Source organism: Saccopteryx leptura, chromosome 1, assembly GCF_036850995.1.
Source record: "Saccopteryx leptura isolate mSacLep1 chromosome 1, mSacLep1_pri_phased_curated, whole genome shotgun sequence".
NCBI classification, from domain to species: Eukaryota; Metazoa; Chordata; class Mammalia; order Chiroptera; family Emballonuridae; genus Saccopteryx; species Saccopteryx leptura.
The window spans coordinates 260,213,057-260,234,423 of NC_089503.1; the positions used below are offsets into that span (position 1 = coordinate 260,213,057).

General features: G+C 50.7%; 3 protein-coding genes across 8 annotated transcripts; all 3 read left to right on the forward strand.

Moving 5' to 3' along the window:
• Window positions 1-2,481: 2,481 nt before the first annotated feature.
• Window positions 2,482-9,903, forward strand: KXD1 (KxDL motif containing 1). Of its 3 annotated transcripts, none has more exons than XM_066350296.1 (5): window positions 2,482-2,606; window positions 5,144-5,265; window positions 7,304-7,456; window positions 8,085-8,131; window positions 8,938-9,903. In XM_066350296.1, exons 2-5 carry the CDS (start codon window positions 5,165-5,167, stop codon window positions 9,165-9,167), a joined length of 531 nt encoding a protein of 176 aa, XP_066206393.1. In that variant the 5' UTR covers window positions 2,482-2,606; window positions 5,144-5,164; the 3' UTR covers window positions 9,168-9,903. The 3 variants fall into 3 exon arrangements, with proteins under 3 accessions (XP_066206393.1, XP_066206394.1, XP_066206395.1); XM_066350297.1 differs by having other exon boundaries at window positions 2,518-2,641; XM_066350298.1 differs by lacking the exon at window positions 2,482-2,606 and adding an exon at window positions 2,666-2,798.
• A 2,287-nt stretch (window positions 9,904-12,190) lies between these two features.
• Window positions 12,191-16,476, forward strand: UBA52 (ubiquitin A-52 residue ribosomal protein fusion product 1). Of its 3 annotated transcripts, none has more exons than XM_066350509.1 (5): window positions 12,191-12,309; window positions 14,283-14,405; window positions 14,604-14,690; window positions 16,111-16,213; window positions 16,293-16,476. In XM_066350509.1, the coding sequence occupies exons 2-5, from the start codon at window positions 14,303-14,305 to the stop codon at window positions 16,384-16,386; spliced, it is 387 nt and encodes a 128-aa protein (XP_066206606.1). In that variant the 5' UTR covers window positions 12,191-12,309; window positions 14,283-14,302; the 3' UTR covers window positions 16,387-16,476. The 3 variants fall into 3 exon arrangements, with proteins under 3 accessions (XP_066206606.1, XP_066206600.1, XP_066206591.1); XM_066350503.1 differs by having other exon boundaries at window positions 12,254-12,309; window positions 14,263-14,405; XM_066350494.1 differs by lacking the exon at window positions 12,191-12,309 and adding an exon at window positions 12,352-12,370.
• Window positions 16,477-17,988: 1,512 nt separating this feature from the next.
• REX1BD (required for excision 1-B domain containing) lies at window positions 17,989-20,599 on the forward strand. 2 transcript variants are annotated; one of them, XM_066361074.1, is made up of 5 exons: window positions 17,990-18,094; window positions 18,189-18,271; window positions 18,634-18,838; window positions 19,740-19,819; window positions 20,372-20,599. In XM_066361074.1, exons 1-5 carry the CDS (start codon window positions 18,035-18,037, stop codon window positions 20,451-20,453), a joined length of 510 nt encoding a protein of 169 aa, XP_066217171.1. In that variant the 5' UTR covers window positions 17,990-18,034; the 3' UTR covers window positions 20,454-20,599. The 2 variants fall into 2 exon arrangements, with proteins under 2 accessions (XP_066217172.1, XP_066217171.1); XM_066361075.1 differs by lacking the exons at window positions 19,740-19,819; window positions 20,372-20,599 and adding an exon at window positions 19,426-19,697 and having other exon boundaries at window positions 17,989-18,094.
• Window positions 20,600-21,367: the final 768 nt, after the last annotated feature.

Consider the following 21,367-nt stretch of genomic DNA (forward strand, 5'->3'; position numbering starts at 1 on the left):
ACAATATGAGTTGATGCTTCCTGCTCCCCAACCCTTTTTTTCCTCTCCCCCACTCTAAAATAAACGAATAAGTAATCTTTAAAAGTGCAGCATAGACCTGACTAGGCGGTGGCGCAGTGGATAGAACGTCAGACTGGGATACAGGCGACCCAGGTTCGAAACCCCGAGGTCTCCAGCTTGAGCGCAGACCCATCTGGTTTCAGCAAAGCTCACCAGCTTGGACCCAGGGTCTCTGGCTCGAGCAAGGGGTTACTCGGTCTGCTGAAGGCCCGCGGTCAAGGCACATATGAGAAAGCAATCAATGAACAACTAAGGTGTCGCAACGAAAAACTGATGATTGATGCTTCTCATGTCTCTCTGTTCCTGTCTGTCCCTATCTATCCCTCTCTGACTCTCTCTCTGCCTCTATTTAAAAAAAAAAAAAAAAAAGTGCAGCATAGGCCTGACCTGTGATGGCGTGGTGGATAAAGCATCGACCTGGAAATGCTGAGGTCGCCGGTTCGAAACCCTGGGCTTGCCTGGTCAAGGCACATATGGGAGTTGATGCTTCCAGCTCCTCCCCCCCTTCTCTCTCTCTGTCTCTCCCTCTCCTCTCTAAAATGAATAAATAAAAAAATTTAAAAGTGCAGCATATAAGCAATATAGAAATTAATTATAACACAGAAAATAAAAAATACTCATTAGTTCATAGTGATATAAATGTGTCTAAAGCCTGACTGGTGGTGGCGCAATGGATACAGCATTGAGGTCCAAGGTTCAAAACCCCAAAGTCGAGGGCTTGAGCGCAACTTTTTTTTTTAATTAATTTTTTTTTTTGGTATTTTTCTGAAGTTGGAAACAGGAAGGCAGTCTGACAGACTCCCGCATGCGCCCCACTGGGATCCACCTGGCACGCCCACCAGGAGGCGATGCTCTGCCCATCTGGGGCGTCGCTCTGTTGCAATCAGAGCCATTCTAGCGCCTGAGGCAGAGGCCACAGAGCCATCCCCAGCGCCGGGGCCAACTCTGCTCCAATGGAGCCTTGGCTGCGGGAGGGGAAGAGAGGAAGGAGAGGGAGGGGGTGGAGAAGTAGATGGGCGCCTCTCCTGTGTGCTCTGGCCGGGAATCGAACCCGGGACTCCTGCACGCCAGACCGACGCTCTACCACTGAGCCAATCGGCCAGGGTCTTGAGCACAACTTTTAACCGGCTCAAGTAAGGGCTCACTAACTTGATTGTGGAGTTGCTGGCTTGAGCTTGGGATCATAGTCACGATCCCATGGTTGCTGGCTTGAAGCCCAAGATCGCTGCTTGAGCAAGGGGTCATTGGCTTGGCTGGAGCCCCAGGTCAAAGCACATATGAGAAACAATCAATGAACTAATTAATAAAAAAAAAAAGTGCTGGCCTGGCCGGTTGGCTCAGTGGTAGAGCGTTGGCCTGGCGTGCGGGAGTCCCAGGTTCGATTCCCGGCCAGGGCACACAGGAGGAGTGCCTATCTGCTTCTCCACCCCTCCCCCTCTCCTTCCTCTCTGTCTCTCTCTTCCCCTCCCACAGCCAAGGCTCCATTGGAGCAAAGTTGGCCCAGGCACTGAGGATGGCTCTATGGCTTCTGCCTCAGGTGCTAGAATGGCTCTGGTTGCTATAGAGCGACCCCCGGAGATGGGCAGAGCATCGCCCTCTGGTGGGCGTGCTGGGTGGATCCCGGTCGGGCGCATGTGGGAGTCTGTCTGACTGCCTCCCCGTTTCCAACTTAAGAAAAATACAAAAAAAAAAAAAAAAAAAAAAAAGCTGTGGATGGATACTAAACCTATTGGGTGAAAAATGCTTTTTAAAGTGTTAAAAAAGAAATAGGGTATTGCTATAGCCTCTTAAGTATCCCCCCATAAGACACTTATTAATTGCAAAGGCTAAAATTATAACTTGATAGTTAAGAAACAGCCAACATCGCCTGCTTTCTGATATGATGCATTGAAAGGACACAACATCGCTTCTCAGATTCCTGCCCAAACTCAACTTCAGTCTAATCCTGAGGAAACAGTGGATAAACCCATATTTATAGGTATTCTCCAAAACCAGCAGTCTTTCTTCAAAAGTACTAAGGTCAAAAAAGCTAGGAAAGATTGAGTAACTGTCATCAAGTGGAGGAGTCTTAAGCAGATGTGACTAAATGGAATCCTGGACCAGAAAAAAGGTCAGCAAAAGCAGAGCAGAGATTTTTAAACCAAGGCGATTCTGACTCCCAGATTGGAAAGCACAGCACCTGGGTCTCGATCGAACATACACCTGAGCACTGCATAACTTTAGGGGATTGCCTGCCGCTCTCAGATCTGCCTTACTAGTTATAAAATGGGACGTCCTTCAGCCTCGCCAACCCTTGGGCTCTGTCTCAGAGCTCTGTCTTTGGAAATTACGCAGGCACGATAAGGACTACTTGATTGGCTATGCGTTATGACGCATACGCGAACAGGAACTATATGTAAGCCCCACCCTTTCCTGCCGCGTCTCTGCGTACGCAAGTCGGTGCTGAGGTTGTCCCCACCTCGCGAGCTCTCACGCATGGTGCGTGGTGACGTAGCGGCGGCACGGGCGCCATCCCGGAAACGCGAGCAAGGCCGCCAGATGTGCAGGTGCAGCTGCCACTGACGCCGGGGCCGAGTTCAGGGTGGGACTTGGGGTTACGGGGACCTCTGGGGAGACAAGCCAGGTCGGGCGCAGCCCCCGGGCTGTCGCAGGGTGGGGCTCGCCACTGGCTATATCTGGGCACTCCTTCTGTCCACAGGCCTCAGTTTCCCCGTCTGTTCAGTGGATCCAGGTCCGGGGTGAGGGAGTTTGAGCCGCCTGGGTTCAGACTGTGCAGTGTCATCCGAAACCGGGTGTTGTCCTGCCTGGGCCTCAATTTCCTTGCTTTTCAGTAGCAGGGCGTGAGAACATACACGAGCCTCGCCCCCACTCTGGGGTTTTGCTAAGCTTGGGCTGCCAAATTAAATTTTGTTAAATGATCTGGGCGGAATCGCGGCGCCTCCACTCCTCGCCGTTTGACCTTGGGCGACAGAGCCCACCCCTGTGAGCCTAAATTACCTTTGGAGATTAATGACAGTGTCTGCCTTTTAGGGGTGATTGGGGATTAAATTTGCTTATATTCTTGGAAGCACTAGGGTGACCCTTGTTAAAATGCTGATTTCCACTTCCCATCCTAGGACTTCTTTACATTCCCTTTGGAGAAACAGCCTATTCCGAGTTCTGCTTATCACTGTTAGTTTTAGTACCCACAGAGAGAGTACTGTGAGATTCTGATTCTTTATTACCATTCTCTGGATGAGGAAACTGATTCAGGGAAATGGATGAAGTGACTCCCAAGGTCACAAAACCTCTCTCCATGTTTCCCTCATAAATATATTTGCAGCAGGGCCTAGAGTGTTTGTTGGGTCATTTCCACCCTTATGTGTGCAGACTAGCTGTTAGGGAAGCCTTCCTGAGAGAAGCAGCTGGGGGGTAGAGGGGTAGGCCTTGAATCCTTCACATCTGGGAGCCAGAGACAGGAAAGAGCCCTATGTTGGAGTAGAATTGTTTTCTGCAGGGCCAAATTCTGCACCTGACCGGCTTTAGCTGTGGGCTTCCCACCACATGGCTCTGCCCTTTGAGCCTAAATATTCTCTTTATACATGGTCAGCTTTTTTGAAATGTGGAGACTAGGTGCCCATTCCAGAAACATAGTAAACTGTGATTATTGTCAGGGGGACAGGATTTCACCAGGTGTGGCAGCTTATTTCCAGAAGATAGGTAGGAGTTACAAACTGCTAGCCAGAGCCAAGGCACAAATACTTTTGGCTTCCATGCTGTTTTTTGGGGAAAAGTATTAATTGCTAACATTTGTAAATGATGTAAATGTAATATCTATTTTCTTTTTTTTTTTCCCCTGGAAAAAATCAGAAGTCTGGCAGGAAGCAAGTACTGTAAGAAGCTACTCTGTTGTCATGGGTACATACTGAACACTTGTATAGATTCACAGCTTTGTAGATCCTGCAGACCGTGGGCATTTGAGTTGGGACTCAGGTTCACTGGCTGTGGTAATGGACCAGTGCCTCACTCTTTAAGCTTCAGTTTTCTCACATAATAAGGGTATAACAGTTCCCATGTATAAAGTTGGTACCTTGTTTAGCTTGAAATTGGTGCTCAGCAAAGAAAAGGTTATAGTAAGTAGGCTCTGAAAGCCCTTTTTGTTCCTGTGTGTGAATTTTTACTCATGGCAAGTGGGCCTTTCTGTTGGCCATTAAATGTGTGGGCCCCAGAACCAAGGAATGTCACGATTCTGGTTTTTCCTGAAGCTTCCCACCAGGAGGATCACTACTGAAGCTGTGGCCTTCCCTTCCCTGATCCGGGAAGCCCCCACCCACTGGGATGCTTATCTGTGTATCAGGGAGGCAAAGAGCTGCATAGCCATCTGGGTTGCCAGGGCCCACAGCCTAGCTGCAAGTGTCTGAAATGGTTGGCTTTAATTTGCAGTTAGAAGTCTAGAATCAGAGCAGAGTTCAAAAGGTCTTGTTTGCCTCTGCCAAGTGAAGTTCTGGCTCCATGTTGTGAGCCAGGTTCTGTGCGGGGCTCTGGAGACAGAGCAGTGAGCAAAAGAGACATGTCTTGACTCTCTTGGAGCTGATACTGCTGTGGGACGACAGGCAAATAGGTCAACTGATAACTAAGACAAAATTTCAGGCAGCAATGAGCAAGTGAAGCAATTAAAGTGATGAGAGTGACCAGAGTAGGGGTAGTCATCAAGAACTTCTTGGGATAGAAGACCCTGGAGGTCGTGGTGATTTGAGGGGCAGCCATGCATGTTCCACCAGTGGGACAGCAGGTGCAAAGACCCTGAAGTGGGAATGGGCAAAGGCAGTGGGGGTAGGGGGCAGATCTGTGCAGGTGGAAGTCATCAGTGACCTTTGGCACATCAAAGAGTCAGTGCTGGAGAGGGAAATGGGATTCTGATGTGCTTGTATGGAAGTTATAAATACGATCTCTTGGAGGTCTTGAAAAACCCAGAATTCCCAAGATGACAACACTGAGGCTCCAGTGACATGACTGATTCACTTTCAAGCAGCCTGCGGGGTTCCCAGAAACATCTTCCCCAGTACCTGGTATAGACTGAAGAATTTCTTCCTGCCTGTTTCAGGCAGCGGAGGAGGAGGAAGAGATGGACCCCCCGGACTCGGCCTCGAGGGTCTTCTGCAGCCGCATCCTGAGCATGGTTAATGTGGATGACATCAATGCCATCATCTTGGCCCAAAAGAACATGTGAGTGGTTGTGGAGGACCCTGGGTCCAGGCGTGGGAAGAATTCACTTCCTGCCAGCCTTCATTCTTGCCCTGCCCGCCCCTACCCTGGCTCCACTCTGGTGGTATAATGAAGGAAATTAGTAAATCTGCTGGTTGGCTCCAAAGTAAATTTTTTCATGGCCTGGAGGTAAGGCCTTGGCATAGGAAAGAGGGCTTTGGAATGGTTCTACAGCTGCAGATGGCTTGGCAGGGGCCACAGCAGCTCCAGGCCTGGGGCTTGGGGTGTGATAAGTTGGGAGGGTAGGAAGAGGCTTCTGGGGATATAAGGGAGTGGGTGGGCTGACTTCCTGTTGGGAGCCTGGTGTCTGCAGAGCACCTGGGGTCTCAAAGGTACCATGAATGCCCTTTTGCCCTCCTTGGGGGTTGGCACCATGGCCAATGCAGTCCCATTCTAATTCTGAAATTGTTGGCTTTAATTTGCTGTTAGAAGTCTTCCCCTGACCTGTGTGGAAGAAGAGCTAACACAATCTTGAGGTGGAAGTACAGCCTCCTGGTGCTTCATTTTTGTGTCTTTAAGCTGAAGCTTCTTTCTTCCATTTATGATAAACTGTGGGCCTGATACCCTTACCTTCTTGCCCTGTGACAGAGTTGGTGGGTATGTCTAGGTATCAGCAATACCCATTTTTCTCCTAGTTCTTTATGTCAGATTCAGAGCTGGCCCTGGGGAATTCTTCAGCATAGACTTTATTTTTTCAGATTATCAGAGCAAGTTTTAGAAAGTTACAGAGGTAGCTTGACCAGGCGGTGGTGCAGTGGATAGAGCATTGGACTGGGATGCAGAGGACCCAGGTTTGAGACCCCGAGGTCGCCAGCTTGAGCACGGGCTCATCTGGTTTGAGCAAAGCTCACCAGCTTGGACCCAAGGTCGCTGGCTCGAGCAAGGGGTTACTCGGTCTGCTAAAGGCCCCTGTCAAGGCACATATGAGAAAGCAATCAATGAACAAGTAAGGTGTTGCAACGAAAAACTGATGATTGATGCTTCTCATCTCTCTCCATTCCTGTCTGTCTATCCCTCTCTCTGACTCTCTCTTTGTCTCTGTAAAAAAAAAAAAAAGAAAAAAGAAAGTTACAGAGGTAGTAGAAGTGAGTCATTGGATTGCATAGGTTCAGGAAATAAGTTACAAAGATAGAAGGGCCTTGGAGCTTAGGAGAGAGAAGGGCAAAGGTAGTGCACCTGAGGGGAAGGAAAAGGCGTGGTGGGCATGTTCTTGAGATTGAGACCACAGCATAGAGTTTATTAGTGAAACAGTAAGAAAGTGGCTATTCCACAGACGGAGCAGCTAGACCAGCCAGACCTAGCCTTGGGGAATTCCTAGTATGAGGGGAAACAGCCTGACCAGGCGATGGCGCAGTAGATAGAGCATCGGACTGGGATGCGGAAGACCCAGGTTCGAGACCCCGAGGTTGCCAGTTTGAGCGCAGGCTCATCTGGCTTCAGCAAAAAAGCTCACCAGCTTGAACCCAAGGTCACTGGCTTGAGCAAGGGGTTATTCGGTCTGCTGAAGGCCCACAGTCAAGGCACATATGAGAGAGCAATCAATGAACAACTAAGGTGTCGCAATGCGCAACGAAAAACTAATGATTGATGCTTCTCATCTCTCCGTTCCTGTCTGTCTATCCCTCACTCTGACTCTGTCTCTGTAAAAAAAAAATAAGAAGAAGAAAATAAAGTTTTAGTATAAGGGGAAACAAAACCAGACACAAACCTTCCTGGCCCCATGGTGTCAGGGCTGGGCGATAAACAACCTGGGGCTAGGGGGTTCAGGGGAATCAAAGGGTCTGCTTGAGAGAGAGGGTGAAGGCTACACGAGAAGGGCATAACATCTGAGTAGGGTTTTGAAGGGTGAATACTAGTTTGCTAGGTGGCTCAGTCATCAAGTAGAGAGCATCATGGGACAAGGGAATGGCACATACAAAAGTCATGGAGCAGGAAAGGGCTTAGCATGCTCAGTTGGCAGAGCCGAGGAGGCTGAGCAGAGGCCTTTCTCTAACACAAGGCTGGACCGCTTTGAGAAGACCAACGAGATGTTGGTGAATTTCAACAACCTATCAAGTGCCCGCTTGCAGCAGATGAGTGAGCGCTTTGTGCACCACACAAGGACCCTGGTGGAGATGAAGCGGGACCTGGACAGCATCTTCCGCAGGATTAGGTGGGTGCTTGGCCCAGCTGGCCTCTGCCTCCCTCTCCGAGCCTTGGGTCTTCCCTTCTTCAATAGGGGCCACCTGCTGCACATAACAGTAACAGGGAGATCCAGCTCTCTTGTTTTACAAGGCTTCTTCATGCACTTAGCATCCAAGAAGATTTGAACTCTGGGATAAAAATCTCTAAGTTTCTGAATTTAGATTTTATTTATCTTCTGAAAAGTGCAACATAGCACCAGACACATGATGCAGAAAAGGCAGGCAAAGAGCTGACAGTGAAAGGCCAGTCTCCTATCCCCCTAGCCCTCTACCCAGGTCTTCTTTCAAGAGGCAAATCAGATTGCTGGGTTTTAGGGTGTGAGAAGCCAGCACTTCCCACCTCCCCAACATGCTCATTGGACCTCAGCCTGGCCTTCACACAGATACCCTTAGAGTGGGTGCCCACACCAAGGGTGGGAGTTCTGCAGGTCCGAGTGCCTGGGCCTCCCTTCAGTCCAGGAGTACAGTGTGACAAGTAGCGAGGAGGAGATTCCCACTACCCACCCACCTAGAGCTGACAGCAAGGGTGCTAGCTTGCACTGGGCCCAGCCTATCTTCTCAAAGGATTCAGCCTGTATGCCTTCCCTTCCCCCACAGGACGCTGAAAGGGAAGCTGGCCAGGCAGCACCCAGAGGCTTTCAGTCGTAAGTGTCACCCAGGGCTCCTATACCTCATGTCTGGTCTCTGCAACTCTTAGAGGCAAGCATCCTAAGCCTAGGGGTGGCTTTTGGGATGTCACCTCAGGGACTGGTAGGCAGTGGGTCCAGAGAGACCTGGAGCAGGGGACAGGTTGGGGTGCTAGCCTGGCCTTGTCAACTTGTGGAGCCAGTGTTGGGACTAGGTTCCCTCCCTGGGAGGAGACTGCATGGGGGAACATGGACAAGAATGATGGCAATCCTTGCCCCAGTGAATGCCATGTGCCCCTACAAGCAGGCTGTTATCCACAGCCACCTGTGAGTATCCCCATTTCATACAGCAAAATTGGGCACTGACTTGTCAGAGGAAACAGCATTCCCTTACACTGAGCCTCAGTTTACCCCATGTGCTGAATGGGCCAACAGCTCCCCACCCATGGCCTGCTGACAGGTATAGAGGCAATGCTGTTGTCATCAGCCCCAATTCTTTGAGCAGGGAGCTGAGACAGAGCAGGTGAGGGGTCTGGCTCAGGGGACACAGCTGAGGGCAGAGGCAGTTTCAGGCTCACTCCCAGTACCCATGCCAGCCCTTATCTCACTTCACCTTGAAGGGAGGTCTCTCATGTGCCTGGGTCTTAGCTCCCTCTTCTGTAAAATGGGTGAAGTCATACCCCGTAAAGGGGCAGTGGGGGGGTGTCATCAAGGGAATCACAGGCCTAGTTAATCCCTCATCACAGTGACTAAGCCAACCCTTGAGCCTCCTTCCTCCAGATGTTCATGGTGACTAATCCAACCCCTGAGCCTTCTTCCCTCAGATTTTCCAGAGGCATCCTTCCTGGAGGATGATGATGAAGACCCCATTCTGCCCAGCACCACGACCACCATCGCCACCTCAGAACAGAGCACAGGCTCCTGTGACACCAGCCCAGACACCATCTCACCCTCCTTCAGTCCTGGCTTCGAGGACCCATCCCACATCCAGCCCGACTCTCCTGCCATCAATGGCCATAGCCAGATGGACGACAAGGAGATGCTGGGCGAGTAATTCTGCTTCCAGGTGCTCTGAGGGGGTCACAGGGCTTTCCAGGTGTCTGAGGTGGCAGGGTATGGGTAACCCTGCCTCAAGACAGTCAGCTTTGCCACCCTGTTCTATCATCCAGGACACCTTGGGGGACAAGCCTTTGTCCCAGTGGTATGGAATTCCAGGGGGGGGTCTGTCATTCCCACCCCTTCCTTACTGAGCACATCACTCTCCTACAGCCTCTGCCAGGCCAGGGGATGAGCAGCCAGCTAGAGTCATTGGGCTAGCGCTAGGCACAGGAAGCTTTTCCAGAGCCAGGCCTGAGGTCTGCTCTGAACAACACTTAAAAGTTCCCAAAGACAAAAGCCAGATGTCCCCAGACTCAGTACCCCAGTCAGGACCTCCTTGAGGTAGACAAGTACTATCATGTCTGAGTTCACCCCACCCCACTCCTGCACCTACTAATTCTGGTCTCCCTGTCCTTTACTCCAGTGAAAGTATTAAATACTTTCTCCAGTCAGTATCTCAAGGAGGTTTCTGAAACAGTTGTAAAAAGCTCAAGACCATCCACTGGGCCCCAAGTATGATAAGGCCTTTGACCGGGGGTGTGGACCCTGAGGGCCTTGCAGGTCTCTCACAGGGCCTCGTGAAGCAAGCCAAGCCACCTTGAAAAACAGAATTTACGGAATATTTTTGTAACCGATGTTTACAGATTCTATTGGGAAGTTATCAATAAAAAGACTGCATTACTAAAAACAAAGGTCTACCTAACAGTGGCTTCCTTCCATCTTTTACTATAAAACAATTTCCAAGGCCCTGGCCGGTTGGCTCAGTGGTAGAGCATCGGCCTGGCATGCAGAAGTCCCGGGTTCAATTCCCGGCCAGGGCACACAGGAGAGGCGCCCATCTGCTTCTCCACCCCTTCCCCTCTCCTTCCTCTCTGTCTCTCTCTTCCCCTCCCACAGCAAGGCTCCATTGGAGCAAAGATGGCCCAGGGCGCTGGGGATGGCTCCTTGGCCTCTGCCCCAGGCGCTGGAGTGGCTCTGGTCGTGACAGAGCGACGCCCCCTGGTGGGCGTGCCGGGCGGATCCCGGTCGGGCTCATGCGGGAGTCTGTCTATCCCCATTTCCAGCTTCAGAAAAATACAAAAAAAAAAAAAAAAAAGTAAAAAAACAATTCCCACACCTGTAAGAATTTTTTTATGAGTTTATTTGAGCCAAACTGTCAACAGTTGCTGAGAAGCAAAGTCTCGACAAATTGAGAAAGTTCAGAAAATGGCAGTTTCACCACTTATTTTATACGTTAGAATCAAAGGGGAAGATGTAAGGGGATTACATGAAATTGTTGATTGATTAGGGAGGCGGGAGAAAGCAAAGCAAGGAAATCTAGGATTGGGTAAAAAGTATAAGGATATGCTGAAACTTCTTTTACACCGGCAGGAATAAGACTATTAATAGTTAATGGTTCACATAATAACAAGGGGGTCTGCTGACTCCTGCTCTGGTGGGATGTCTTGCCTGATGGAAAAAAAAAAAAATGACCCTCATTCCAAAGGCATGTTATCAAGTACATTACTGTAGGTGCAAAAGACGATAGGCTTGAGTAAAAGCAAGCATGGACTTTGTGAGTTTTCAAGGCCATTGTGCAGGGCTCATCTGAGCTTGTCAGGTTTAGTTCATAGTCCCGTCTTTTTTTTTTTTTTTGTCCACATATCCTTGGGTTTATTCAGCCCAGAAGGGGGACAGTGCTGTATATTGGACATAATGGGTGCAGACAGCCAGGCACCATTGAGCTAGAAAGGTGTGGCTGCCCTTGGTAGGAGTCTCAGGTGGTGGCAGCCATAATAACCTAAGTTCCTATCACCATTTTGCTCACAACAGGGCTTCCTTACCTCAGCGACTTGCAACATTTTTCATTTCATGGCACACCTAACTAATTACTAAAATTCTGCAGCACACAAAAAGATAGGTTTTTTGTCGATTTGAGAAAAAAAATAGGTATAATTTTTTAACATTGATTTTAGAAAAGAGGAAGGGTGGGAGAGTGAGAGAGAGAGAAACAGGAATATCAATCTGTTCCTGTATGTGCCCTAACCAACGACCAAACCCCACACCCTTTGCATATTGGGATGGTGCTCTAACCAACCGAGGTATCCAGCCACCGCAAAATAGGTATAATTTTGATTGATTCATCCCGGATGGCTATTGTATTGGCTGTCATTTTTTAATTTGACAATCTAAGGGAAACAAGGTCAGTACCCCTGACCAAATAGGTATTATGTTTTAAAAATTCTTTCAGCACACCAGTTAAAAAGGGCTCCTTGAACTCCTCCTCCAGCTCTCTCAGGCGCGGAATAGGTTCCTCAGGGAACTGAGTTGGGTGCCCTGCCCCATTAGAAACTCACTGAGTCCCTTCATCTTTGAAGTACTTAGAAATTATGTTACTAAAGGCAAAGGCCCAAATCTGAATGTCTGCTTATGCCTGGTCCGTAGGGACGCTGGGAACAGTTAAAGGAAATAAGAGAAACTCAAGTAACTTTTCAGCCCCCACCTCTTTGAGGCGCTCCTCACTTTTTTGCCATCCAGGAGTCTCCTGGGTCCCACCCCATTTCTTTGAGTGAATGCCCCAACCCCACCTACTTCCCTGCTCTTCTGCGCGCTGCCCGGGAACCTATCAGCGCAACGCCGCCAGAAAGTTTTAGAACCGACCCTGGGTGTTAGGTGCCTAGGTAGCTCCCAGGGATTCCACGCCACCTCCTACCTTCCCTGCTACACTACCACTTCCTGGACCCGGAAACCCTCTGCTCAATGCCTCTGATTTAGCACAAAAGAGGCACAGTACTACCCTATAAGTACTCAAACGTCCGCAACATGCGACCCTCAGCCAACTCTGCGACAGTATGCGCAAACACCTGGTAAGGTGCAGCAATCTCCTCTCGCAGCTCGGGGGCAGCAGCCCACACCCGGAAGCAGGTGGGGGACGCTCGCCCACAGACGCCCCGGCTTCGTTCGCCAGCACACAACATGGCGGCGAGGGGGGGGGGGTACGACGTGAACGCGAATTGTGACGCATGCGTATAGCGTGTTCGGTGCGCAGGCGCTCTCGGAGACGATTCGCGGTTTCCGGTTCTGTAGTTCTCTTTCACTTCAACGAGGCGGCGTATCAGGTTGGTAATGGCCTTCGCGAGGGTTCGTGCTGGGCCGGGGTCGGGCGGGAGGCAGCGAGTGGTATGTGGGCCCAGGCGTCGGAAAAGGCGGACCGAATGCGTTCTGGTTGGCCAGGCTTCGCGGGTCGGCTAAGCGTGGCGTATTGGGCTGCGGTTCTATGCCTCGACTGGGCCCTGGGATACGAACCGGCCTTTGGGAGAGTGGCTTGCCCACGCTGCCGACCTAGGCTAGCCCCGGGGCGGAGATGGGTCCTTCTAGGCAGATCTGAGTTCATGAAGTGGGATGTTAAGCATATAAACTCTTTGCTAATCCTTTTAAAAGTGTTAAACCCGCCCTGGCCGAGTAGTTCAGTTGATTAGAACGTCGTCCCGGTAGTCCCAAGTTTGTGGGTACCATCCCGGGCTAGGGCACATACAAGAATCACCTAATGGCCTGACCTGTGGTGGCATAGTGGATATTATCCTCCTGGAGTCGTTGGTTCGAAACCCGGGCTTGCTGGGTCAAGGCACAGAGAGGCTTTCCGCCCCCCCATGAATAAATAAAATCTTGATTAAAAAATCAACCAGTGAATGTATAAATGAAACAATAGATTGATGGTTCCCCCCCCCAAAAAAAAAAGGCCAATTTAGAAAAACATTAAAAGTGTTAAACTCTTCTTTCCCCTACCTCACCCACAAGCTGGGTCTCTGCTTATCTCCTTTATCTGTAAGGAGAGGTGTAGGCTTTAATAAAAAATTCTATTGACTTTTAAAAAAATTTATTTACTGATTTTAGAAAGAGAAAAAGGGAGAAACAAAAACACTGGTCTGTTCCTAAGTATGCCCTGATGGGAGATCAAATCTGCAACCCCTGCATATTGGGACCGTGCTCCAACCAACCCCACCTATCTGGCCAGGAATTGCTTTTTTTTTCTTCCTTGATTTGAGAGAGATGAAGGAGGATAGGAGTATGAAGCATCAAATCATAATAGTTGCTTCTTGAATAGTTGTGTGTGTCTTGAACAGGCAAGCCCAGGGTTTTTTTTGTTTTGTTTTTTTTTAAAGATTTTATTTATTCATTTTAGAGAAGGGAGAGAGAGAGAGAGAGAAGGAGGGAGGAGCCAGAAATACCAACTCCCATATGTGCCTTGACCAGGCAAGCCCAGGGTTTTGAACCAGCAACCTCAGTGTTTCCAGGTTGACACTTTATCCACTGTGCCACCACTGGTCAGGCAAGCCCAGGGTTTTGAACAAGCAACCTCAGCATCCTAGGTCAATACTTTATCCACTGCTCTACCACAGGTCAGGCTGCCCAGGGCTATTTTCTATTGACTTTTAGAGCCAGAAAGGGGGAGAGAAACAGAGAAACATTGATTAGTTGTTTCACTTATTCTTGCATTCACTGGTTGATTTCTTGAATGTGCTCTGATGGGGTATCAAACCTGCAATCTCGGGTAACTGACAACAAACACTAATCAACTGAGCTACCTAGCCAGGTTGTTTTTCGTTTTGTTGAAAATGAAGGAAATTTCCAGTGTAAAGGTATATGGCACGTGGTTGACAGATTTATGGGTTGGAGCAAAGACAAGAGGTGTGTGGTCTAAGAAGCTTGGGGGATAACAGAAGGAAGCAAGAACACGTATGAGCTTGGAATGGGAGAGGAGAGGGACTGGGGACCAGGTGGCTCCTAGGAGGGGATTCCCACATAAATTACAGGAAGGGTATTTTGTGGAGCTGTATCCAGGGCTGGTGGTGGAGAGGGATGAAGGATTGAGGAGACCTTGAGTCACACTTGGGGTAATGTGTTTGGCAAAATGGTGCCCTGGCTGTGTACTTGTCATTACATCTCCAGGTGTGGAGGGATGGAAGGAAACAGGCACTGGGGTGAGCCTGCAGTTGGGGTCCATGCTGGGACAGGACTGGGTCAGGGCCCAGGCTGGCCAGCCCCTGACTTCAAGATGCTCTGGCCTGCAGCACTCATTACTTTGTCCCAGCCTCTCCAGCAGCCGCAGAGATGCAGATCTTTGTGAAGACCCTGACTGGCAAGACCATCACACTTGAGGTTGAGCCTAGTGACACCATTGAGAATGTCAAAGCTAAAATCCAAGATAAAGAGGGTAAGTTGGGCTAGGACTGGGGTGCTGAGGCCTTGCCTGTGCTTCCCCTGCATAATCTCAGAAGAGTTTTGTCACCCCTATCTGGGTTTTCCTTTTGACAAATTGGGGTTAACAATGGAAAAAGCCTGTAGGGAGAGGGATGAGTTGCTAGTAATGCTTGCCAGAGCCTCAAAAACTTCTGTTTGTCTTCATCCCCAGGCATCCCACCTGACCAGCAACGTCTGATTTTTGCGGGCAAACAGCTGGAGGATGGCCGCACTCTCTCAGACTACAATATTCAGAAAGGTATTGCATGTGTATTGGCTGGACAGGGCCTGTGAAGCCTAGGACCCAGGTGGGGCACTGACAGCCTCAGTGGCACCAGGAAGGGAAAGAGATGAGAAGCATCAACTTACAGTTGAGGCACTTCAGTTGTTCATTGATTGCTTTCTCATATGTGTTGTGACTAGGGGGGTCCAGCTGAGCCAGTGACCATGGGATTATGATGTCTGTGAGCCCATGCTCAAGCCAGCAACCTTGGGGTTTCAAACCTGGGTCCTCAGCGTCCCAGGTCAACGCTCTGTCCTATGAACCACCACCTGGTCAGGCAGGAAGGGGTTGGTTCTTAAGGTGAGGATCAGAGGAGTTGGGGGAGACTTGTTTTATAAGATACTGTTTTGTTTTGTTTTCTAAGAGGAGAGAACATACAGAGACAGACTCCTGCATATGCGCCCCAATCAGGATCCACCTGGCAACCCCCATCTAGGGCCAATGCTCAAGTCAGCTGAGCTGTCCTCAGTGCGTATGGCCATTGCTCGGACCAGTTGAGCTATCCTTGGTGCCTGGGGCTGAAGCTTGAACTAATTGAGCCATTGGCTGCAAAGAGAGGAAGAGGGAGAGAAGCAGATGGTCACTTCCCCCTGACCAGGGATTGAACCCAGGTCATCTACATGCCAGGCCTATGTTCTATCCGGGTCGGGAACCTTTTTGGCTGAGAGAGCCATGAACGCCACATATTTTAAAATGTGATTCCTTGAGAGCCATGCAACAACCCGTGTACATTATGCATTATCCAATAAAAATTTGGTGTTGTCCCGGAGGACAGCTGTGATTGGTTCCAGCCACCTGCAACCGTGAACATGAGCAGTAGGAAATGAATGGATTGTAATACATGAGAATGTTTTCTATTTTTAACATTTTTTTTATTAAAGATTTGTCTGCGAGCCAGATGCAGCCATCAAAAGAGCCACATTTGGCTCTGCTCTATCCACTGAGCAAACTGGCCAGGGCCAAGATGGTATTTTTATCCCTGGCACGAATCTCACGATCGCTACTTGTGTTTCCAAATGGCAGTGTTTTCTCATGTTTTTGTCTTTTTTCTTTTTTAAAACGTTTTGTTTAAAAATGTAACTACTATCAAGGAAATCAGTGTTGCTTTTATGTAGTGACAAGCTTTAACTGTCCTGCCTAGCAAAAATAAAAGGACACCCTTGCACTACTTAGGAATCACCTTATCTATTGGGAAGTCAGCTAGATACCTCTGTTGGTATTTATTAGCCTCAGACTCCCAGAGGGTTGGTGTGGCTATCACCCAAAGTATTCTGATGTGTCCTTATCAAACCTAAGACACTGGTCTACAGGGCACTGGAAGGCTCTGCCCTGCATCTGTGGACCAAGTGCTGGGCCCAGGCTGAGTCACTCTTTCCCTGATCCTCATTTTCTGTAGAATCCACCCTTCACTTGGTGCTTCGTCTTAGGGGCGGAATTATTGAGCCCTCCCTCCGCCAGCTTGCCCAGAAGTACAACTGTGACAAGATGATCTGCCGCAAGTACGCATGCGTGGGGGTGGAAGGCTGGCCATGGTGGGGAGGGCCCAAATACCCTGACCAATTCCTCCTGTCCTTTCAGGTGTTATGCCCGTTTGCACCCCCGTGCTGTCAACTGCCGGAAGAAGAAGTGTGGCCACACCAACAATCTGCGCCCCAAGAAGAAGGTTAAATAAGGCCCCTCCACCACTTCCATGGACCTGCAGGGCAGCCTTCTGCCTGAACCCCATGACCCTAGGTCCTCAATAAAGTTTCCCTTTCATTGACTGGAGCAGTAACTCGTGTCCATGAGGCTGGTCTGTCCAGTGGGATAGGTTGCCATGGTGTGGGCATCTCCCTTAGGGGACTCCCTGTTACTTGACTCTGGAGAGCCCTTGGCAGTCCTGTCCTTTTGGCTCCTCATCTCTAAAATGGGCTGCTGTGCTCCTGGCTTTTCCACATAGCCTAGCAAGCCCACCCATCTTGGTTTTGTCATCCATAATAAGAGAATGAAGACTGTGGGCCAGGGGACTGGTGAATAGTGATTTGGCTGGGCCCTGGATATGTCCAGGTGTGGGTAGATGAGGGGGAGAGTTAGAAACAACCTCCCCCCCATAAAACACCTGTTTTCAATTTCGAATCTTAAGCATTGGGCCCCATCTAAGACCTGATAATTTTGCAAATCAGGTGACTGCACTGGATGCCCTGAGAAGGCCATGACTTTTTGGGACAATTGGGGGTTGGTGTAGGTAACAATCGAAGCCTGGAAAATGCCAAAGAACAGTTGAGACCTGTAGTGCCAGCTAAAGGCTAGAATCTGTTAACTCCATATCTCAGTTCAGTTTCATCCTTGTCAAACTACACCCCCTCTTCCCTAGGTCAGGCTACCACCATCTTAACAATCTTCCCTATTTCTCCTACTGAAGGAAGTTTCTCAGCTCTTAAGTGATGAGTCTTCAGCAGAAAACTTGGGGAGGCCACCTCTGCCACCAGACTCCTCCCTTCAGATCATTTCTGAGGTCCTTATATAGCTTGAGTCTACTAAAGTTGTCTGGGTTCCAGTGACTTAAGCTCTCTAATGTCTAATTCTGTTGAGCCTGACCAGGCAGTGGTGCAGTGGATAGAGCGTTGGACTGAGATGCAGAGGACCCAGGTTCAGGACCCCGAGGTCACCAGCTGGAGCGTGGCTCATCTGGTTTGAGCAAAGCTCACCAGCTGTAGCCCCACGGTCAAGGCACATGAGAAAGCAATCAATGAACAACTAAGGTGTTGCAAGGGAAAACATGATTAATGCTTCTCATCTCTCTCCATTCCTGTCCCTATCTATCCCTCTGACTCTAAAAAAAATACCCAAGCCTGACCTGTGATGGTGCAGTGGATAAAGCGTGGACCTGGAAATGCTGAGGTCACTGGTTCGAACCCCTGGGCTTGCCTAGTCAAGGCACATATGGGAATTGATGCTTCCAGTTCCTCCCCCCTTCTCTCGCTCTGTTTCTCCCTCTCTCTCTCTAAAAATGAATAAAATTTTAAAACAAAAACCCAAAATTCTGTTGAAAACTTGTCACAATCTTGTGGCACTATAGAACATCGGTTTTCGTTGTGTGGGGATGTAAACAAACATACAAACCGAGGGGCAGCTTTGCTATACCCACAGACGTACATTTAAGGGTAAACGGAAGAAGGGTCAGGAAGGGGTGGGTGTCAGGCTAAGTCCCAGTCTTCGCTCCCGGGTCTCCCAAGTTTCCGGTTTGGCCTGCCACAGGCTGGGTCTGAAGACCTCCAGACCTGCAGGGGGCGTCTAGTGCAGTGGGACAACCTCCCGTGTGTGGCCGGGGCTGTGCAGTCATGATTACCACGGAGGCAGGGGCAGAGTCCCCGGAACTTGAGGAGCCGACTTGGCCCTGGGTGAGTGCGGACCCAAGCAGGAATAGGCGCGGGGTGGGTGGTACAGGCTCAGGGGCCTCGACTTCATGGCCCCACCCCCCACCCCGCTCCATAGAGAGACGCCCCGATCCGGGAGCTGGTGCAGCGCATCCACCAACTGCAGGCTGAGCGCGCGCAGGCCTTCCGCCGACTGGAGGAGTAAGTATCAGCGCGGGGGCGAGTAGGGAGTCGCAGAGTTCAGTCCCGTCCGCTCCGTAGGTGGGCGTGCTCGGGGGCGGAGCTGGGCCCCCACGCAGCTGCATTGGCAGAGGCGGGGTGGGGTTTGCAATGGGGATCCAGAGTGCATCTCTATTTCCTGACATTCCACTCCGCGAGACATTTCTCCCTTCGCCAAGCGCAGCGGCGCAGCAGTAGGGCTGTTCAGTGTCCCCCATACTCGAGTCCAGGGACACTTCATTGGCGGCGAGTTTTCAGGTGGCCGACGTGGATGGGATGCAGGGCCTGAGAGTCCGAGGGCGTGGCCTCAGGAATCCCCCCCCCTCTCCCCGCCCCTCCTGCAGAGGCCACCGCCAGTACCTGCGTAGCGGCCCGTCGTACGACTTCCAGCGCTACCGGACCACAGTGCACGAGGTGACCCAGGCCTTCGCCACCGCGTCGCGGGAGGTGCTGGCAGTGGAAGCCGAGCTGGCTGGCCCCAGAGCGCAACCACTGCTCGCGAGCCACGTGCGCAGTTTACAGCAGCTGGAGCAGACACGTCTGGCTACGGTGAGGCACTGCCCCCAGTCACTAATCCCTATTCCAAGCCTAGTCTCTTCCGCGGTGGCCTGCAGGGCCCACTCTGTACTACTTGGGCGAAAGGCCAGAAGATTCGGTTCCCCAAATCCCAGACCCTGCTGCTTCCTAGTAAAGCTTCATTTGAGATTCTCTAGCCTCCCAATTTCCACCTGTCTCCCGAGACTTAAGAGGAGATGTTAGTCCCAGAACATGTCTATCCATCCCAGGCTTTGTCCCCAGTATAATGCTGTCCTGGATGACCCACTCTCCCCTACAATGCACCTTCCCTCCTCTGGCTCTTCCTCAGGTCCAGTCCTCAACCTCCTGCTTACAGGGAAGAAGGATGGGTTTTCAAATACGTCCCCTCTGAGTGACCCTAGTCTAGGTTCTGGGCTACTCTGCCTCTCCAGCCAATCCTGGCTGAGATACACTTTCCAGGCTAAGTCCGCGCAAAGCCACGCCCATATCTCACTCTACACTGGGATTCCCAGGCCACCGACACTTCTGGCATCCCAGGCCCAGTCTGGGTTTTAGGCTTACTTCCACCCTGGGACTATAGCGCCCTGTCTCATCCCCAGAGACCATGAGGCCCCACCTACTCTGCCCCTGCAACCAATACCTAGCTGACTGCTAGTCTCATGCCAGGCCATTTTGTGGCCTACCTAAAGCTCTGCACTGACTCTAGGACTTGCCTACTCTTCCCTCTCTTCTAGAGTACCTCTAAAGTGAGTCCCAAGCTCTTCCCGCTTAAAGCACCACCCTAGCCCCTCCCCACTGTGGTCTTCCCACCTTTGCTGCCTTTCTCCCTGATTATGTGTGGGAGGGCAGAGGGTGGCCTCTGCCTGTTGTGATATTCCCCCTACTGCCCTTGGACACCTCCCCCTTATACCAGGTGGCCCTGCTGCAACTGATGGGGGCACCAGAGCTGACAAGGCAGGAGGACACCTTACAGCTGCACCAGTTGAAGATAAAGTGAGTGCCTCTTCCCAGTGGACTGGCCATGCTAGATTTTTACATGGGCCAGGCATACACTCCTAGCCAGGTGTGTCCTGGGGGACCCTCTGGACCTGCACACAACCTGTAGTCCACACTTGGTGGCTCCCAGATACCTCACTGTTCATTTCTGGGACAGCTACATATCTCAGACACACCAATTCTGTTCACATGGCTGGACTTGGAGCTTGGACACAGTCCTCCAGGCTCCATCAAGCACACTCCTGCACATCCCTGCCCTCACTCCCCAAAGCACAGACATATACACCCCTCAACGTCTGCCACAGTAACATTATATATACATTCTCCTGATCATAAGCACCCACCCAAGATGGCCTTCTCTGCCCACTGTGACCTACAGGACCACCTCTGCTCCCAAGCACCCACATGGTCCCCCTGGCTGCTAATGCTGCTGGAAGCTTGGTGGCAGGCAGGAGGGCCCAGAGCTTGCCACAACCCCTTCAGAGCTGCACAGTGGAGCCTAATTTGCCCCATCTGGATTTTATTTATAGTTCCCATCTGCTCTTATAGGGTAATTAAAACCATGGAAGCCATCAATGAGGTTCTCCAGGACCTCAGGTTTGATGCAGATTCTGCTGCTGAGTGCCGGTGACTCCCCAGGGACCCGCTGAGGGAGATGGGAAATGGTTCAGGTGGTGCACAGCTCTGATTGCTAGCTGGCTGGTGTCAAACCCAACTGGGCTGTTGGCCCTCCTGGAAATCGCCACACCTCCCACAATAAAGAACCCTTCATCTGTAGCTTCTCTTCTGTCTCTGCATCCTGTGGTGCTGGGGTGTGTATACCTGGTGAGGGGGCCTCACAGGGGCATGACTGAAGGGTTGAAGACTCCCTCCCTCCAAGCTGATGAACTCCGGGGGAGGGGGGCTTCTTTTTTTACTGAGTGAGCAAGAAACGGAGGGAGATAGGGACAGACAGGAAGGGAGAGGTAAGAAGCATTAACTTGTAGTTGCAGCACTTTAGTTGTTCATTGATTGCTTCTCACATGTGCTTTGACTGGTGTGTATGGGGGGGGGGGGGTACGGAGATGGGATTCCAGCCGAACTAGTGACCGCATGCTCAGGCCAACGACCATGGGATCATGTTAATGATCCTACACTCAAGCCCCGACCTTGAGGTTTTGAACCTAGGACCTCAGCGCCCCAGGTCAATATTCTACCCACTGCAACCATCACCAGTCAGACAACTCTTGTGTTTTGACTCACACTCTCCAAAGAGCTTAGAACCAGATAATTCCAATCCTAGGAGAAAGAGTGAAATTCTGGGAGGCAAGGATTTCTATCGCAAAGGTTAATCAGAAATCCTCATGCCTGGTTCGATTCCCGGCCAGGGCACACAGGAGAAGCGCCCATTTGCTTCTCCACCCCTCCGCCGCGCTTTCCTCTCTGTCTCTCTCTTCCCCTCCCGCAGCCAAGGCTCCATTGGAGCAAAGATGGCCCGGGCGCTGGGGATGGCTCTGTGGCCTCTGCCTCAGGCTCTAGAGTGGCTCTGGTCGCAACATGGCGACG

Bases quoted from the DNA above. Each gene is read 5' to 3' on its own strand.
- KXD1 (XM_066350296.1), top strand. From the start codon at position 5,165: ATGGACCCCCCGGACTCGGCCTCGAGGGTCTTCTGCAGCCGCATCCTG. The intron at 5,266-7,303 runs GTGAGTGGTTGT...CTCTAACACAAG, and splicing joins ATCTTGGCCCAAAAGAACAT to GCTGGACCGCTTTGAGAAGA. The intron at 8,132-8,937 runs GTAAGTGTCACC...TTCTTCCCTCAG, and splicing joins GCACCCAGAGGCTTTCAGTC to ATTTTCCAGAGGCATCCTTC.
- UBA52 (XM_066350509.1), top strand. From the start codon at position 14,303: ATGCAGATCTTTGTGAAGACCCTGACTGGCAAGACCATCACACTTGAG. The intron at 14,691-16,110 runs GTATTGCATGTG...CATTTTCTGTAG, and splicing joins AGACTACAATATTCAGAAAG to AATCCACCCTTCACTTGGTG. The intron at 16,214-16,292 runs GTACGCATGCGT...CTGTCCTTTCAG, and splicing joins GACAAGATGATCTGCCGCAA to GTGTTATGCCCGTTTGCACC.
- REX1BD (XM_066361074.1), top strand. From the start codon at position 18,035: ATGATTACCACGGAGGCAGGGGCAGAGTCCCCGGAACTTGAGGAGCCG. The intron at 18,095-18,188 runs GTGAGTGCGGAC...CCCGCTCCATAG, and splicing joins AGGAGCCGACTTGGCCCTGG to AGAGACGCCCCGATCCGGGA. The intron at 18,272-18,633 runs GTAAGTATCAGC...CCCCTCCTGCAG, and splicing joins GCCTTCCGCCGACTGGAGGA to AGGCCACCGCCAGTACCTGC.